The sequence below is a fragment of the Acinonyx jubatus genome, chromosome B1, assembly GCF_027475565.1.
Source record: "Acinonyx jubatus isolate Ajub_Pintada_27869175 chromosome B1, VMU_Ajub_asm_v1.0, whole genome shotgun sequence".
Lineage (NCBI taxonomy): Eukaryota > Metazoa > Chordata > Mammalia > Carnivora > Felidae > Acinonyx > Acinonyx jubatus.
The window spans coordinates 96971254-96991831 of record NC_069382.1 but is presented as its reverse complement, the minus strand read 5'-3'; the positions used below and the strand labels follow the sequence as shown (position 1 = coordinate 96991831).

The window sequence follows — 20578 nt, the reverse complement described above, 5'->3', positions numbered from 1 at the left end:
AATAATGGAACTCTTAGTGAAACAGAATGAATAGTACAGAATGTGGTCAGATTAGAAGTCTAAAATTCTTATTTGAATGTTTTTGTTAAACCATATAATTATAATAAATACGTTAGATACTCCATGTACACCTGAATATACAAGATACATGTGGTTTTGTGTTAAACTCAGCTATTCCGTTACCAAATTAAAACGTGCTTTGAGGCATTCGCTTTACTAAATTTTAAGATTGGCTTGAAGAATGCAGTAGAAAAATATAGCCAATCCCACTGAACATGTATTTTGAAAGAGTATTTTTGTCTTTGGCTTATAGAAATCATACCCTTATGTGTTTGGTAATGAAGGATAAAACACATCTAATCTGTGGAGGAAAAGATGTATGGAAACCGTGGGTGCTGTGGTCTCCCAGCATGCCACACTTCTAGTCTACAAATCCTAAATTTCAGGTTTTCCCGATATCCTTCTTGGGAGTTCTTATCCCGGATATTTTGATAAATAAATTTCTAGAGCTTAATAATTGTAAAAAAGATATTTATTTTATGTAAGTATATTTAAGTAAAAAAGTAATTGTTTGAAGTCAACAATTCCGACACTATAAGTCAGTGTCAAAACTTAACATGTATGTGTTATCGGAAATGAGAAAACATATTTTTTCCCTGCAATATATAGCATCTCAGTTGTATTTTCATTTAAAGTATTCATTTACAGGAATCTCAGTCATCAAATGAACTTAATCCATTATATAAAAACAGGAATAAAGATAACAGCTATCACTGTTACCTGCTTTCTGAAGGATCATTCTAGGTGTTTTACATGTATTAACTCATTTAATCTTCACAGTAGCCCTATGTGGCAGGTAATGTTATTATTCTGATTGTCCAAGTAAAGAAACATCAGCTCATTGGGGCTAAGTATAAGGACCAAGGTGGAGCAGAGATTCAACCCCAAAAACATCAAATCTCATCCAGTGCAGTATATAATATTCAATGTAGTATTTTAATTATAATATAATTAAGAAATATCTAAATCAAACTGCTTATAATTTCAACATTGTACTGTCAAGTTTATATTTAATATATGTTTTAAAATACTGTATTACCAAATATGTTTTGAAATAATATATGTAGAATATATTTTAAAATACTAGGAGGTCGGCATTCCCCATCATCAAGTCCACATGGGTTCTTTAATTTTAATTCTTCTAAACTTCTTTATTTTTGACTTTGCTAATATCTAATCTTTCTTGAAACCTGCCCTTTAAACTCAGTGAGTGCCCATCAAGTGATGAGCTTAGGGCAGTGTTTAGCACTTAGTGAACACTGAATGAATGTACCGTTTTTCTCAACCTTTTCATGTCCCCTACTAACTTTCTAGTTTAGATTTCATGTTTTGAGGGTCACAGCTCAAAGGTCTAAGAGAACACAAGAAATCACCCGCTCTCATTTTACAGAACATGGACTTGGAACTTCAAACCATATAGATTGTAGAAGGTTTCACCTAGAGGAAATGAAGCCCCAGTCCTTTGGGTCCAAACTCTCCTCACTCTTTCCCTTCTCTGGCATCTTCCCACTCTAGTCCCTCCTACATTATCAACAGCCTTGAAAGATTGCTTCCAATTAAGCCAAGATTAGTGTTTTCTTGGCCATAAAATTCAAACCAATTTGTGTTGCAGTTGAGATTCTCCAAAATATACCCATAACCAAACCAAGAGTTTGGTTTGACCTTCTTCTATTTTTCATTTAAACTCTTTCCTCTAACAAACTGTTTAACAATGAGTAAGCCAAACACATCATTTTCCTTTCTTCTGCACTTTTGCTTAAACTCAAATATTCCCTTAGACTTTGCCTTACAAAAACAAACAAACAAACAAACAAACAAACAAAAAGAAGGAAGCCATTCTACAAACCCCAGTTCAGTCCATACACATTCTCCATTATTATCTTCCTTAAAGAAATCAACTTGGCTCTTACAGTGGTTATTTAAAGCCTCCCCCATTTAGTACTTGCCTCATTTAATTACCTTCTCATACTGAATCAGAATGATCATGAACTCAGAGTCAGGCAGAGTTGGATTTGAAATCCATGCTAACTGATGCAGTGTGACTCTGTAAGTTACCTAGCATCTCAGAATCCACTGTCTTCATTTGTGAAATGGCACCTCATGGAGTCATGAACTGAAGTGAGATAATGCATACATAATGCTGTCACAGTGCCTGGCACAGAGCAAGCCTATAGCAGATCCTCTGGTCATGCGATTAGTAGTGGTGTCATTTGTATTTTCTGTAGCGACAATTTGCCTTTTTTATGTGTATATTTTATGAGTTAAAAGATATATATCTTATACTGATGGCTGATATTTTCTGTTATTTAATGGATAGGTGTTGAAAGACTATGTAATATACTACTTTGGGTGGTTATCTTTTGAAATCTTTTAATATCTTATAAAGGAAAGCCCAAAGCCTCACTTTGTCAAATACATATTCAACATAAAGAATGGTGCTCTTACTTTTCTACTTCTAACACGTTCAGATATGGGTCTTTTTCTTAGGGTGCGAATGCTCTGGTCACGTACACTATCATTAGTGGAGCTGATGACAGTTTCCGCATTGACCCCGAATCTGGAGATCTGATAGCAACCAAGCGGTTGGACAGGGAACGCCGTTCCAAATATTCCTTGCTGGTTCGGGCAGATGATGGCCTTCAGTCCTCAGATATGAGAATTAACATCACTGTCAGTGATGTGAATGACCACACACCCAAGTTCTCCAGACCTGTGTACTCTTTTGACATCCCAGAAGACACAACCCCAGGTAAGCGGCACACCCTTAAGTGTATTTTGCCAAAGTCACTTTTGACTAAAATTATGGGATATGTAATGACTGCTCTTAAGTAACTAGTTTTTATTGTATACTACTAGGTATAAAAATATATGTGCTAGATATTTTAGTCTTTTAATTAACCTTCTTTGATATAGTTCCCAAGTGAATTCCTAGACTTTGGAGAACAAATGAAGTTAGCAATTCATCTAATTACTAATTACAAATATTTCTGTTTCTGAAAGTAGTTGTGATGAGTTGTTAATTTTCTGTCAATGACCGTTTTGATACTATTTTTCCACTTTATACTCTGTGATATTTTACATCCCACTTAAACATTTTATGTGTTAATATTTCTAAATGCTGACCTCTAAGAAACTGGTCATTTAATATGTTGTACTTTGCTACCCCTGCATCCATTCTGAATTAATGTACTTTAGAAATGCATTTGCAGGACAGGACTGCATCTTTATTTTTAACATATTTTAAATTGATTACAAAAATTAAAATAAATGGATACTGTAAAAGTGCCTAATATACTTATAGTGCTATGTGTACAAAGCACAAAGAAAAACACATGAAAACCTGTGAATACTGCCTCTAACACTTAAAACCTGTGTGACCCAGGGAAAGTTAATTCATATCTCTTAGCCTTAATTTCAAGTTCCATAAAATGGAAATAATAATTCCTGTTGGAATTAGAGTAAAGGTTAATTTGGAGAATATATCATAGTGTGCTAACACGGGGCTTGGGAAATTGCAGGTACTCAATAAGTGTTAGTGGAATCTCAATCCTGAATTGTCGCCTTGCCTCTTTGAACATATTATGTTGTGATTGTTGAGTTTGAGTACTAAATATCCATATTTTCAGTGTGTGTACGCTTCATTTCAATTATTGGAAATTCTTATCTAAAATTGAAATTTTATTCTGAATTACATTTGGAATGATTTTGCGTAATAAGGCATATGTTACAGAAACTCATTTGACAAAGAAATTAAATATTTATAGACTACTTCTCACTGCAGTTTTCTCTTCCCTCCCCAACATGAGTTGTGCACGTCCTTCATGAAATTACCATCACGTTTATTTCTGCCTTAATTACAGCAATGACCCCATGAGCTATCAAGTGATATCCCCTGGGCATAAGTCTGAATTATTGCTTGGGACCCACACCTTCCTGATACTAGCAATGGGCCCCAATAGAAGTCATTGCAGTCACCAATATGTTCATGAATTGTTAGTGCCAAGCAGAAAAATAATGTCAGAAGTAGTATTATTTCTCCAGAACATTTACACTGCAACATAGAATTTCCTGAGTATTTAATATGCTATATATTTCATTAATATTTGGGAAGGTTGGTATCAGTATTAATGTAGAAATCTGCAGAATGTTGAGTTCACTCTATTTTCATAGTGATTCTCTGGTTAAAATGTTTTACTGTAATAATAAAATTTGTTGGTGTCTGCATATACTCTCTGAGTAATACCTTATCTCATTAATTTTAGACCATTAATTTATTTTTTGATAGGTTCATTGGTAGCAGCTATTTTAGCTACAGATGATGACTCTGGTGTGAATGGAGAAATTACATATATTGTGAATGAAGATGATGAAGATGGCATATTTTTCCTGAATCCAGTTACTGGAGTCTTTAATTTGACTCGAGCATTAGATTATGAAGCACAGCAATATTATATTCTCACTGTTCGAGCTGAAGATGGTGGGGGACAATTTACTACCATTAGGGTGTATTTTAATGTACTAGACGTAAATGATAACCCACCCATTTTCAGCTTAAATTCATATAGCACATCTTTAATGGAGAATCTACCTCTAGGATCTACTGTTCTTGTGTTTAATGTTACCGACGCAGATGATGGTATGTACTTTATTTTATACACTTAAAATTTTACTAAATATGACCTCAGATTTATATTATATTTATTTACTGTGTTCAGCTGTCACAATTTTTTTAATATAGGTCCAAAAAGGAATAGATTTATGATTTAATTATAGAGGATTAAAAATCTGAGTACTTTATAAGTTAAATTCTTGTAACAGTTACACAGCATGCATTGTTATCATTTCAAAAACTTTGTCTTCTGGGGCACCTGGGTGGCTTGGTTGGTTAAGCATCCGACTTAGGCTCAGGTCATGATCTGGCAGTTTGTGAGTTCGAACTCCACGTTGGGCTCTGTGCTGACAGCTCGGAGCTTGGAGCCTGCTTCGGATTCTGTGTTTCCTTCTCTCTCTGCCCCTCCCTTGCTCACGCTCTGTCTCTCTCTCTCTCTCTCACTCTCAAAAATAAATAAACATGAAAAAAAAAACTCTTTATCTTCCTTTTTTACAGTATTGTAGTTTAATAATGTAGAAGTCATAAAACAATTTTTTACTAGGCTTCTGTCAGATTAGTAAAAATATTTGTCTACATTTATAACTTTAACATATAAAGGATAAAAATTGGAAGCAAAAGGAAAACGAACATTTAAAAAAAATACTTAAGAATGCATAATTAGTTATATATTTCCAACAGAAAGCTTCTAATAATATTTTAGCAAGTTTTCATGCTTTGACTGAAAAGATGATTCAGATCTCTTTAACTTATGCTATATAATCAAGTTGAGATTTCACCTTAACTCTAGACTTTACATGTGTTTAATTTTATTTATTGCAAAATCATTTGGCAAACTTTCTTTTAAAATATAACTCTCCTGGTCTTTATTCTAAAACCTGTTTTGTAAATACACATATTATATAATATAGCACTAGAGATAACATTGTGCATATTATCAGTCTTTAACTGATATGTTTGGAAAGTTAATACCTTGTTTCCCCTTTTATTGGATGAGTTAGATGTCCTATCTCTTGAGAAAACAAGGGACAGAACTTTCAAGAGGAAATAGGTCTCGAGCCTGAGGATATGCCTAACAACATAGGCATATCAACCTTAATTTAGAATTTCCTGGTTCTTACTGACTTGGATGATTAATGTAATTTTGGAATACCATTGTATCTCAACATTCTCCTCTATACTTAGTTTCATTTCAGAATTGTCTAGAAGTGTCACTGAGAAAGATATGACAGGCAAAAAGCACATTATTTTATATATGTTTCAATTCACAAAATTGGAAATACTTTCTTTAGAGTCCATTAAGTGCATTTTGAAGTTTTCCCCTTTTATACAAGCACAGTTAATATTGGTCGCAGGTATATATCTAAAAAAGAAGTATCTAATTCTAGTACTACTGCTATAGCTAATAATAACCAATATTCGTGGCATATTTAGCATGTAACTAGTCTTGGCCTGAGAACATTGCTCACTCTATTTCATTTACACCAGCCCAGCTCTGTGATTGGCTCCAACTGGCATTTATATACAATTGAGCTTAATCCCAATTTTGGAAGTTGATGTCTGTATTATAACTTTCATTAGTTTACCTGCTGTCTGCATATCAATATCTTATTTGTCCTTATGACTGGTCCTGGCTTTTCTGTAGTGAAGAATTTTTTTGCTATGTTTCTTTGTGATTTATTTATTATGCACTAGAGAGTGACTGTTGCTTCACAGGACTGTGTGTTCCTCTGGATTAAATTTTATTTTTCCTCATACCTTCAAATACAGAGAACTGAACAATAGCAAATAAGAAACTTTCTTTGTGAAAGCCTGTTGGAATATTCCTAAAGCAATATATTATTCACAGCCATATATTAACCATTGACTTCAACTTACTCTTCATGCATTTCTTTTCCTTTAATTGTGTTGAGTAAAAGTTTCAAGCTACATTTTTCCATTGTTTTAGTTTTGAATGTTTTTATCACTGTAATTTCCTGTACTTTGGCTTAAAATATAGGACATGGTTCCTATTCTTTCTGAATTTCAAGGATAATGATAAGACTGAACCAGGGTAACCTTCTTTGTTTAAAATTACCAACTCAATCACACTAAATAGTTCTCAAAGTATTTCACAGGCAGTATTATTTAGACATTTTTTTAAAAAATAACAAATTCCGGGTACCTGGGTGACTCAGTTAAGCATCTGAATTTAACTCAGGTTATGGTCTTGCTGTTTGTGAGTTCAAGCCCACCTGAGGCTCCATGCTGAGCATGGAGACTTCTTGGGATTCTCTCTCTCCCTCTGTCTCTCTCCTTGCCTCTCCTCCACTTGTTCTCTCTCTCTCTTCCCAAAATAAACTTTAAAATAAAATAAAATAAAATAAAATAAAATAAAATAAAATAAAATAAAGTAAAATAAAATACAAAACAAATTCATCTAAATCTGTGATCAAAAGGTTCCTGATGGGAGAGTATTGTCATTTGAGGAAATTTTATATAAAAATAAAGTTAATATTTTCTGATTCTCCAGAGTTTAACCTAAAATTTTAGGTTACAGAATTATTTAGTAAAAATAGGTCAAATATTTTACTATTTTTACAATACAAATAGTATATGTATTAATCTTAAGGCTTCCCTGTGTATAGTTTAAAAAGTATTATATTGAGGCAAAATGTTATAAACCGAACTTAATGCAAATAAACTGGCTTTGGTAGTTATTATGTTATTCTAGAAATAAATGCATATGATTTTCAAAATATTAGGAGTCATAGACTGTTTTGAGAATAGAGCAATGGTAATTATTACTGAATAAGTTCACCTGTATATGCTTGGTACAATTGCAGGCATTCAAATTAAAGAAGTTTCATATTCCATTGACTTGATGACTTTTTTCGAAATCGCTTCATAAAGCTGAATGCTATCTGAAACAGTTCTGTGCCTTACAGCTGTATGATAAGTTGACAAATGGTAGTTCATTGTAGCCTAATTAAATCATGCTTAGGGATTGTGAATAAATACACACATTTCATCACAGAACTATACACCTATGTTACGTGCTATATTTCCTGGAACTAAATAATTCTCGAGACTGAAAAAAACAAAAACAGAAACAAAGACTCAATACAACCACACATGCACAATAAAACTGCCAGAAAGAATCATGCGCCTAAACCACTTTCAGAACATTGAACACAAATGGCTAGAAATATGAACAGTTTTAAGTTTAAAGACCTGGTGGGCTATAAAATCCCACTAAACTCAAGTCCCATTGCTTATGGGTAAATTACAGAATTTTAAAATAATGTATGTACCGTTTCGTGATTTGAGTATTTGATGCAAAGGACAGAGAGAGACAAATGATATGAGCTCTGTATTTTTCTTAGGAAACTACAAATCGTTAGGGAGAATTTTGAGCTTCTCTCTATCCACATCTATTTTCTAGCTGTAGAACACATGCCCAAAGTCATTTAGAATTGTCAGAAAGGAAAAGTCCTTTTCTTTATAGTAAGGTAATATATGGGTGGCTCTAGTGGCCTGTAATTGCAACGGGAAGGATTCATGAAGTTCCTGAGATGAGAGCTGTTTTTCAGATGGTGGTGCAGTATTTTGTGCAAAGGTTGTTGTATTTTTATGTGTATTTTCTCAAAGATGATTGTTATCATGAGTTCCTCTTAATGTTATTATCTAATATCAATATTTGTCATTATGAACCTGAATATAAAATCAAATTTTTCTTTTTTTGTAATTCTTGTTAAAGTTTAATATTTACTACTTACCCCACCCAACTGCCTCACCATACTTTTTTTCCTTAAAAAAAAGAGGCTGTTCTGCTGTTTACAAGGAGGCTATAAAGTCTTGGTATCACATTCTCTTTTTGCCTCTGAAATGTAGTTGTTTACTCAAGGAAGTGGCAAACATGGTGGACCAGAGTGTTCAGATCCTTGATTTAATTGCTTGAATTCCAATTGATTTATGTAGAAATGCTAGGCCATCACTTTGTAGCCATGTGTAATTTTGTCAGTTTTTCTAATTTCTTTTGATCTTGGGCATGAAAGATTTTATATGCTTTCACAGAGCTAAATTTTATATCTCTGCTTGTTGGTATTATTTTATCCAGATGTTTTCATAACTTTTTCTCAGTAATAATTGTGTCTGAATTTGTGCCTCAAAGAATAGGAATTCAATATTTACTGATGGGTTTAGCCATAAAAAATGCAGAAAATTTCCTTGGTAAAAAATGATTTACAAGTATATTAAAAATATATAATATACATCTTTTAAATTAAATGTCTTTTTAGGGATATATAGGTGTATATATTTTCTGAAATAAGAAATATATAAAATATTATATATATAAAATATCTATATATTGAACCAATTGATGGAAAATTTTTTGCACCAGTTGATGGAACTTTTTCTTCCCCCATCCTTTGAATTTAAAGTCAAAGGTTGAAGTAGACTGTTGACCTTGTTCAATCCAGATCTTAAAATTCTCTTTATCTCCTCCTGGTAAATTGACCTTTGACTCCCATTAGCTTTATTTATTCATATTTTTCCAGATCTTCAGAGTCCTAATTATTCTGAACTTTACACTGGTTGTTCACTTCTGAATAGTTTTAAATAAACTATAAATATTAAAAGCCACAACTCACAATGAGGAGGAAAATCTACCTTTTCAAAGATCTATTCAATCCTGGAGATTTTTATGAATAAGTCAGTGTCTGAAAGTTATTTTCATAAAAATTTCTTCTGTATATCAACATATAGACAAAGGACATTAGATACAGACCATAAAATCACAGGGAAAGAGTAATTCTAACATTTTTTTTTTTTTTAAAAGAGCAGGCAATCCTTAGCTGGTAGAAAAGAAAATACCATTACTCAACTAAAACTTGCCTTCACAAGGAACATGACAAATTTCAAAAAACGGTAAATGCTAACTTAAGTAAGGGCGCCTGGGTGGCTCAGTCGGTTAAGGGTCTGACCTTGGCTCAGGTCATGATCTCATGGTTTGCGAGTTCAAGTCCCACATCGGGCTCTGTGCTGACAGCTCAGAGCCTGGATCCTGCTTCAGATTCTGTGTCTCTTTCTCTCTCTGCCCCTCCCCTGCTCAGACTCTGTCTCTGTCTCTCAAAAATAAATAAACATTGAAAAAAAGTTAAAAAAAAAAAAGCGCTAACTCAAGTAGTAATAGGCTTCTAAGAAAGAGTATTTTTCAAGAAAAAAAAAGAGAAAAAGAGTGATCAAATTGCTTTAGAAGACTCTTGGGACAGACTAGATATCATTTCTGACACCTGAAAGTTTGTTTTTTGTTTTTTGTTTTTTTTTTTTAAGTAATCTCTAAACCCAACATGGGGCTTGAACCAACCCTGAGATTAAGAGTCACATGCTCTAGTGAATGAGCCAGCCAAGCACCCCTGATGCCTAAACACTTTAAATTAACTTCAGAAAAATAGGAACTATTTGTCAGCAGTTAACATAACTCAACAGATTTTCCCTAGCATAAAATCCGAGAGTATAAAATCCTTGTTGAGAATGAATTATCTAGATACATGAAATGTTTCTTAACAATACTTAGAATATCCTACAGTGTCCCAACATCTTTAGGAAGAGATATAAAAATGTGCATAGCATTATGCGCAAGTGAAGAAAACATAAATCTGGGGCAAGAAATCTGATTTCTTTTTGTTTTCACTGCTTTTCTGTTATTTACTTTCAAATTATTTACTAAAAACAATTGGCCAATCCATTCCCCACATCATTTTTGTGAGAATATTCTCTGCAGTCATTTTCTGAAATAGGAAATTATATATTATTTTTTATAATTAAGAAGTGACACATGTTGTAAGAAAAATATATAAAATAGTATCTAAATATAGCCCAATAATATAGTGTGAGCATTTATATTTGCAGCCTTTTATGTGTAACTTTACTGCTAACATTTCCTTCAAAGAATACTTTTAAAACACATTAAGTGTACATAATAAAATCCGAGAGAGAATTATTTTCACAAAGGGCATGAGCCAGATGCTTACTAAGAATTAAAAAGTATTTATTGGTTCTGACAAGAAATGTAAAAGTAGGCTTAAAACATGACTAATGCCATACATCAGAAAATTTTATTACCCTTCTCTGAAAATTGGTGTCAACCTCAATAAATTACTGAAGTTCTAAATGTTTGGCTAATAGTATAGACTGTGGCACTGTTAATGTTGAACCCTCAGGAACCATTTGATAGAAATAAGAAAGTATATAGAAAAATATTCGCTCTCTGGAATATTTTTCTCCTTTCTAATTTTGTAATTTAACATTTCAACATCGTAGTAAATTGTAGGCATTATATAGATCATTTGTTCACCAGATTGTAAACATCTTTTCAGAACAAAAGTTGACAGACAAGGAATTATGTGTATGCATTACTTACAAAACAATTAACTGTGGCTAAATCATCCAAAGTTGTGTTTGGGGCATCATATATCAAATATGCAAAGTTTTATGCCAGAATGTTTGGTACAACTTGGTCTGTAATCAGCACACATTCAAGAAAATTTAATGTTTTCCCTTCCATTTCAGGCATCAACTCCCAATTGGCTTATAGCATTGCTTCAGGTGATAGCCTCGGTCAGTTTACAGTGGACAAGAATGGTGTACTGAAAGTCCTTAAAAGTTTGGATCGGGAAAGTCAGTCCTTCTACAACCTGGTTGTTCAAGCACATGACCTGCCACAACTTCCAGCCTCCAGATTCACAAGCACTGCCCATGTCTCCATTATTTTGTTGGATGTAAATGATAACCCACCAACATTTCTTTCCCCTAAATTGACATACATTCCAGAAAACACACCTATTGATACTATTGTTTTCAAAGCTCAAGCAACTGACCCAGACAGTGGCCCAAACAGCTATATTGAATACACCCTGCTGAACCCTTTGGGAAACAAGTTCAGTATTGGGACCATTGATGGTGAAGTGAGGCTCACTGGAGAACTGGATAGAGAAGAGGTTTCTAATTACACTCTAACAGTGGTGGCTACAGACAAAGGTCAACCAGCTCTCTCTTCATCTACAGAAGTTGTAGTTATGGTGCTTGATATCAATGACAACAACCCTGTTTTTGTGCAGGCCTTGTATAAAGTGGAGATTAATGAGAACACACTTACTGGAACAGATATAATACAAGTATACGCAGCAGATGGAGATGAAGGTACAAATGGACAGGTTCGCTATGGCATTGTTGATGGTAATGCCAATCAGGAATTTCGCATCGACTCTGTCACAGGTGCCATCACTGTGGCTAAGCCTTTGGATAGAGAAAAAACTCCTACTTACTCACTAACTGTTCAGGCAACAGATCGGGGAAGTAACCCCAGAACTGACACCTGCACTGTCAGCATTGTTCTACTGGATATTAATGATTTTGTTCCCATGTTTGAGCTATCTCCATATTCTGTAAATGTCCCTGAGAATTTAGGGACACTGCCCAGAACAATTCTTCAGGTCAGTGTATTTAAATAAAATAAATACTATGTTCACTATAAGACATCTAATTTAAAAGTCAACACTCGGGGCGCCTGGGTGGCTCAGTCAGGTGAGTGTCTGGCTTGAGCTCAGGTTGTGATCTCGTGGTTCATGGGTTTGAGCCCCACGTAGGGCTCTGTACTGTACAGCACAGCTGTTTTGGGTTCTGTGTCTCCCTCTCTGTCTGCTCCTCCCCTGCTTGTGCCCTGTCTCTCTCTCAAAAATAAATAAACATGAAAACTTTTTTAAAAATAAATAAATGTCAACCCTCTCCTACAGTGTTCATGCTTCACCCACTCTCTTCCTCATTGTCTCCTTAAATGCTTACCTGCAGATACAGGAAATCTCGAAAAGGAAAGGTTTATGAAAACTATACCCAAGAACTTACTGATTTCCTCCTCATAGATTAAAATATTGCATTACAATTATGTTCTTTTGTGAATACTCATGTTGCACACTTTTATGTATTTGTGTATTTTGAATTGTTTCACTATAACAGTAATATCTAAACATAGTGAGAAAATAAAATGATGTAAATGTTTGAAAACTTGGTTACAAAAATCCTACTCCCTCGCCCCCTTACCTGGATGGAACTTTTGTTAAAAATTTTTGTGAAGCTTTCCAAAAATACTATAAGTTGATTTTATATATAGTTTTACACAAATAATACATACTACCCTGTACCATTTTTACTTTTTACTCGAAACTTAAAGATGTGTCTCAGGAACCTTTTAATATTGGTACATATGACTTTACCTCATTGTATTTAAATTTATTTATTTATTTTGAGAGAGAAAGTGTGTGAGCAGGGGAGGGGCAGAGACAGAGGAAATGGGAGAATCCCAAGCAGGCTCCAAGCTGTCAGCAGGGAGCCTGATGAAGGGCCCAATCCCACTACTGTGAGATCATGACCTGAACCAAAATCGAGAGTCAGACAATTAACTGACTACCCAGATGCCTCTACCTCATTATTTTTAATGATACATTTTATTTTGTGGTGGACATTGTGTTAGATTTATTCACATTCCTGGCATGTATTATTCTCCCCTACAGGTGGTGGCAAGAGATGATGATCAAGGTCCTAATAGCAAACTCTCATATGTTCTATTTGGTGGTAATGAAGACAATGCTTTTACTCTCTCAGCTAGCGGAGAACTTCGAGTAACACAGAGTTTGGACCGCGAGACAAAGGAACACTTTGTCTTGATGATCACAGCTACAGATTCAGGTACGCTTTGTCTGGTTATGAAGAATTTCTTCACAATGTAATTAAATAAAAGTATATTCGTCTACATGAAATTAAACATTTATTGAAGAATTTATGAATTCTTGGCACTCCAATTGTATCTATATAATTTATAGCAGATATGTCACTTTGTGAAATTTGTGTATAAATATCTAAATGATAAAGGCTTGAGTACAATACAAACAGGGCTCTATTCCTGTAAGACCAAATGTTTCCCTGCCCACTTAGCCATCACTTTTGAGGGTAATTTGATACTCTACCAATTGAGCCATGAGGCATTTCAAGCACTTTCAGCTTTAAAACATTCAATGGTTCTAACTGGCCATAGTGGGTAATAAATTGGGTCCAGACTTCTTCATTAGTCGTCTAGGTTTTGTAAGTAACCATAACAGGCATTTGATGAAGCCCCACAGAGCTCCAAAAGGAGTATCAGTGAGAACCTGGCATCCTCACTGAGTTAGCAGCATAGTGGACTACCATAGAAATAATGAAAAACAGTATATGCTAGGATTTAATGCCTGTAAGCAGTAATTATGTAAAGTTGTATAGCAGGTGGTACAAAATACAATCTATTAAAAAATAATATTACTATTTACCACCATTTTGTTTTGCATATATTGACTCTGTAAATACTGAGACTTCTAATTCAAAATTGAAATAATTTAAAATTTGTCAAAGGAATGTTATGCCTTGAAGAAAGTATGTATTGCTTAAATATTTGTTGAATAAATGATTGAATGAATGAATTGATCATTGAATTCCAGAGGCATTAATGAATCATGAAACATTGCCTTATGTGACATTCATTTATACAAATAGCCACGCAACTTATTATTTAAGGATTAAAGAATTTGATAATGTTGACATAGTTTCTAAAATTTTGTTGAAATCGCTTTAAGCCAAAGCGATTTTTTGGAACCTCAAAGGACTAAAATTATATCTATATCTACGTATATAAATTTGTATTCATGAATATAGTATATATTCATGTAGATTTGTGGATACTGATACAGAACAATTTTGAATTTACAACTGTGCTCGTTTTACTGCTGTTGAAAGGTTTTTGATGAACATGGCATTAAGTTTTTGTTATATATGACCAATTTTGGAGTATACAATATATTGTTTCCAGTCACCACTTCTAATAAAAGAGCAGGGGATTTTGAGATTACAAGTCATGATCGATTTATATTCAGTATTCAGATGATAGTGCCAATGATTATTAATTCAGGTGGCTCTTATATATTATTTGCCATTTACTCTTGGGATTGTCATTATCTGAGACTATTGCCTACAGAGAAAACCACAGTCTCTGCCTTTTTGAAAATATGTGTGAATGACCATGTTATATTTTTGCAAACTATAAAATCCTGAGGAATAATGAACAGAATATGGTGTGGTAACCATGTAAAGTTTAAACCAAGTTTATCTGAAACATGTTTTATTATGTCCATAGTCAGTAATGTGCTTCATGGTCAGTAGGCACAAAGGGTAAGTATTCTTATGTAAGAAATACAATCATTACTACATTGCTCATATCAATCCAGTATTTCAACAGTCACTTGGATAGAAGAGAGAAAAAAAAATTGAGTAGACACTGGTAGTCAGATATTTACAACCAAGGTTTTATTACTAAAACACCCCAGTCTTAGCTTCCTTCTCCAGTTAGTACTGGAAATGTGTGGTCAGTTCTATGCATGCGTGAAAACATAGCCTTTGTAAAAGTGAAGTGGGGAAGGAGAAACCAGGACCAGAAATCTAGTTGGCTAAGGCATCAGTCACTATAAAACCTGTGCACAGAATGTGTGTCACAGAGAAGTCATCCCTGGGTGGGAAGCAGGATGTGATTGCAAGAGTTAGGTTGCAGCGCAGGGTGATCTGGGATGAGCAGGCACAGCCCACAAGTTCTCCATCAGAGGATTTGTACTTTGGAATATTCTAAGTCAAAAATCATGATAGAGAAAGAATGTAACCATGTAGACAAGAGTGCTTGTTTTCAACCAGGGGATTCTGAGAATTTAAATTATTTTTGTATGTCTATGTAGTCAAGGGGTGGGGGATATTGTGAAGAAGAAGGAAATTTACATATATATATATCCATATCTATCTCTATCTTTATATCTATATCTATATCAATCTGTGTCATGCAGTATAACAGATTTTACAGACATTAACCCATTTTTATACATCACTTTTCTTTATCATCTCAAAACCTTGCATGTTATTTTGATTTTACTTACAGTAAACCCAAACTCAGTGTGGTTAAATAATTTGCTCAGGATCACACAGCTATGTGGCAGAGTATGATTCAGACCTTAGCATAGCTTACTTGCAAGTTCAGAGTATACTGAATTTTTAGTGTGTAAGCAAAGTCAAATTTGAAAAGAATAATATGATTGCCAAAATTATTTTATTTGCAAACCAAAACTTAGTATTAATCTGTATAATAAAATGATAAAAACTTTCATTTTGAATCTGGTTTGAATTCTGGTTCTGTCATAATTTTCTTTGTGATTCAGGCAAGGTGTACTATCTCTCTCAATTTCAGTTATCTTCTTCAGTACAATTGGGATAATAATAACTAGAAAGTAGTTTATTATAAGGTTTAATTGATACAACCTATGTTAAATTGCTAAATATGCCTATAACATAGTGTAATGATTTTAATAAGAATTGTACTTCATACACTTTAAATACTGTAAAATTCTTAGAAATATTTGCCCTGTCCCTTACTACATAAGTATTATTATTAAAAGATGTATAGATGTATTGGTTTCATAAACATTTTTTAAAAATCGTAGTTCACATTAAGTTTCATTTTATACTTTACTACTTTAGAAATTTTTAGTTTGTAGCAGATACTTCTTTTCAACTTCCAAAGAATGTATTTTATAGTAAATGTTTCACTATTCAAGAAGACCACAGATTTTTAAAACTATAGTTCAACTAAAATACAGTTAAAGAGGAGTTTGTGGACTGACCAGCAAAGTTAACCATCACTCGTAGTGCTATTTCTCCATCAAAATGACAATATGGAAGGGATATTTCATTTGGGGAAAAAAACAAAAACAAAAAACAAAGACAAAAAATAAAAAAACAAAAAAAAACAAACACCTTGAAATGATAGAGCTAAAAGTGTTTTCTTCTAATAGACGTGGGTGAATGAGCCTGTTAGGAGTAACTTTCATGAGGAGGAGATTCAATAAAACATTGATCTACATGTGCAGACTATGCAAGAACCAAGCCCTGGTTCCAGCGAGTCAAACTGATGCCATCAGCCTTGAGTCTGAGGAAAATTGGGGATCTAAAATTCTTAATATCAGGACAAATAATAGAAGTATAACTCTAATTTCTAGAAAGGATTATTGGCACTACATGAGAAATGGAAAGACCATGTATATATTGATTCTGCCAAATACTGAGGAGTATTAATAAGTTATGGAAATTCAAATTATCAGTAACATTAAGGTATTTGGAAGTGTGTCATTTAGTGCCTTAAATATGGTGTTAGGGAGCATGATGGGAGATGTAAATGAGATTCAGCATTTTGGCAGCCTAGAAATTAGAGAATTTCTTAAAAATTTTTTTTTATGTTTATTTATTTTTAAGAATGAGAGAGATGGAGCGTGAGCAGGGAAGGGGCAGAGAGAGAGGGAGACACAGAATCCAAGGCAGGCTCCAGTCTCCGAGCTATCAACACAGAGCCCGATGCGGTACTTGAGCTCACAGAACTGAGATCATGACCTGAGCTGAAGTTGGACACCTAACCAACTGAGCTACCCAGGCGCCCTGAGGATTTCTTAAACTTTGTCCGAAAGCACAGATTTTGATGAGAGTGTTTTTTTTTTTTTTTTTTTTTTGAGTTGCCCTGATATAAGCTCATGTGTCTGAGGCCCCTAGACAAAAAGTACTTAGTTAGGTATCTGAAGATCACTTAATATGGATCATGTAGAAAACAATCAGAAGTTGTGTGGGAAGTTGGACTGAATTATTTTAAAGTCATTAAAACTCATATGTGACAATGATTTTATATGCCATTAATTTGCATACTTTGGGTATCACAAATAAACCATTTTTGTGAGAGAACTTGAGTTTGAGGTATCAGGCTTAAGAATCTGCCGTTTAATCTTGTATTCCAACCATGAAGTTTCTGACACAAGATTTAAAATACAGATTCACTTCTTTGATTTAAAAGTCAAATTGGTAGGTGACATGAGAAAACTCAGAAAAATATGGCAGCTTTAGATCCCAGATGCCATGTTATTCTCAAATTTGCCATGTTCTAAGGACCAGGAAATATCAAAGCATTCTAAACAAGAAAAAAGTTTGACAGTTTTATTCTAGCCCACAAATTACTTTCCCATTGCTTTTTAAAAATTCTTACCTGTGGCAGCCCAGAGATAGGTCAACTTTGGCAATATGGCAATACTTGAATCGGCTGTTTTTGTTTTTGTTTTTATCAGAAAACCTTTAAATCTTTGAATATTTTGGGGAGAGAAAATATTAGCATTGCACTCTCATTTTATTTTTATTTACTGACTGCATGAGTATAAAGTAGCACATCTGGAAACTCTCTACTCCTGTCTACTACTTAAAATGAGCTACAACCACACTATCACGTGTGTGTGGGGCTGAATGTTACATTGCTAAATAACAAAACCAGAACAGAGTAAGATAATTCGACCTCATTTTTTTCCTATAGGCTTAAATTATTAAATGGTAATGTAATGGGTTGAAAGTATAACTCAACTCAGAATAATATTTTGTTTATAATTAAAAATATAAATATTCCCCTTAATTCTGTATTCCTGTTATTTTTTCTAGAAATAGAAATAGTTTGTACCAAGTACCAGTTCCTAGAAGGCTAAAGCTTCAGCTTGGCACAGTAATGCAGGTACTACAGAGAACCCATCACTATGTGGTTGCTTTTAAGAGGGGCGTTGGCTATAAAGCAGTCAATGCCCTTCACAAGATTTAGCATTCTCTTCCCAAGTAGCCTTCCTTATAAGAGTCTTCCTTACCATTGTCTTATATATGCAATAAATAAAATAATATGAGTTTAATGTAGTAAGTTGCAGTGAATTATCAGGGAGCCCAAAGCAATAACTTAGAAAATTAATTCAGAGAATTCAGTTACAAAATGGAAGTATATCCTGAGGTAAATACATAGCTTTGTAGTTAAACTGAAGTTCAAATCTCACCTCTGCCATTTCTTAGCCACATAACCTTGGTTAAGTTACCTTCATGTTCATATTGATAAAATGAATATACCAATTTCTACATGAAAAGCCTACTGGCAGAAATAAATATGAGAATGATTTACTTTTAGGTTTAATATTAGTCAGCTTGTTTGCTGAACATCTCAAGCTCAGTAAGCCCAGATAAAATTTGTACTCCCTACCCTCCATAAATTTCTCTTTGTCCACAATTTCCCAATTGCTGTTACCTTCTTTGTTCCCTTTTCTCTGTATCCCACATTCAACAACTGCATTGGCAAGTAGATTTCTTCCTTAAAAAGATATTGAAAAATATCCTGAATTTTTCCACTTTTCTTAATTCCCACTACCAACACCTTGGTCTAAGCCAGGACTAATATAATAGCTCCCTAACTGCCTAACTCTTCTTCCCAAAGTACATTCTTCAAGCATCTCATGAACTTTGAAACTATAAATTAGATCATCATGCCCTATCGCTTGCTTAAAAACCCTCCAGTGGTTTCTGAGAATAAAGCCTGAACTTCTCACCATGACACATAGCATTCAGTGACCTGGCCTCTGTCCACCTCTCTGACTTGGTCTTTCCCCACCCACTGCCACCTTTATCAGGCACCTGCCCTCCCGAGGTGGCTGGCACGCTCAGCCACTGTCACCTCCAGCTCTGCATTCAGTGTCATCATGTTGATGGGTTGACATCAGCCAGTGTAGAAACATTTGACACACAGAAACCAGTAAATGTCACCAATCAGGTGACTTGCTTCTGGAGAGTAGTTGCCGTCACTTTTATTGCAAATTGACAATGTCAGATAATTTGGCCTTTAAAAATTGCCAACCTCTCCTGCATTTGCCCCTGTGTTCAGGTACGTCACTCTGTCTGAAGTGTTCTACGCTGTAGCTGGCTTTTTCTTTTTCTTTTTTTCTTTTTTTTTTTAAGGCCAGACACATTCATGTTTTAGTTATTCTGCCATTGTATCTAGGTGAGATGTCAACTTCTCATAAAAGACATCTTTTTTTTCTTTTTTTTTTTAATGTTTACTTATTTTTGAGAGAAAGAAAGAGAGAGAGACAAAGTGCATGCAGGAGTGGGGTAGAGAGAGAGAGGGAGACACGGAATCCGAAGCAGGTTCCAGGCTCTGAACTGTCAGCACAAAGCCCAACGTGGGGCTCGAACTCACAAACCGTGAGATTTTGACATGAGCCAAAGTCGGACACCTAACTGACTGAGCCACCCAGGCGCCCCTCAGAAAGGACTTATCTGACCACCAATCTAATGTAATCCCCTCTCTCCAGTTTTACTATCACTTTGCCTTGTTGTGATTTTGTCTTAAAACCAATTATTATCTGAAAATCTAATATCATACATGAGTGTGTGGAGTAATCAAACTCTATCAATAGATATCCTTCCAATAGAATGTAAACTTCCTAAGTCTTGTGCCAAATGAATTGCCAGAGGGGCACCTGTGTGGCTCAGTAGGTTAAGCATCTGACTCTTGGTTTTGGCTCAGGTCATGATCTCATAGTTTTGTGAGTTTGAGCCCCATGTCAGGCTCTGGGCCGACAGCGCGAAGCCTGCTTGGGATTCTCTCTCTGCTCCTCCCCCACTCGTGCTGTCTCTGTCTTGCTCAAAATCAATGAATAAACTTAAAAAAAATGAATTGCCAGAAACACCCAGAACAGAACCTGTGACATAACAGGTGCTTACTAAACATTTGTTAAATGATAAAATGATTTAATGGGTAAAAAGTCATGATAATCAATCATCACCATCTTGTTATTTTAATATGCAACTGTTATTTCATATTTTATTTACCAGACTTTTAGTTTATTGTTGTATATTTATCACTTGCAGATTTTTCAAAGGTCCTACCAAAAGGAAAAGCACCAATCTTTGTAAACTCATGGCTGAAATTCCAGAAGTTTTTCTACATTGGTTGTGGTCATTCAAATT

At 34.3% G+C, this 20578-nt stretch overlaps 1 protein-coding gene across 1 annotated transcript in view; it reads left to right on the top strand.

The window, feature by feature from the left end:
• Positions 1-20578, top strand: part of FAT4 (FAT atypical cadherin 4) — a 173623-nt gene that overhangs the window by 87785 nt on the left and 65260 nt on the right. Inside the window, exons 3-6 of the mRNA XM_027064111.2 lie at positions 2548-2809; positions 4346-4696; positions 11225-12147; positions 13222-13396. Coding sequence (XP_026919912.1) covers positions 2548-2809; positions 4346-4696; positions 11225-12147; positions 13222-13396 — 1711 coding nt within the window. The remainder of the gene's footprint in view (positions 1-2547; positions 2810-4345; positions 4697-11224; positions 12148-13221; positions 13397-20578) is intronic.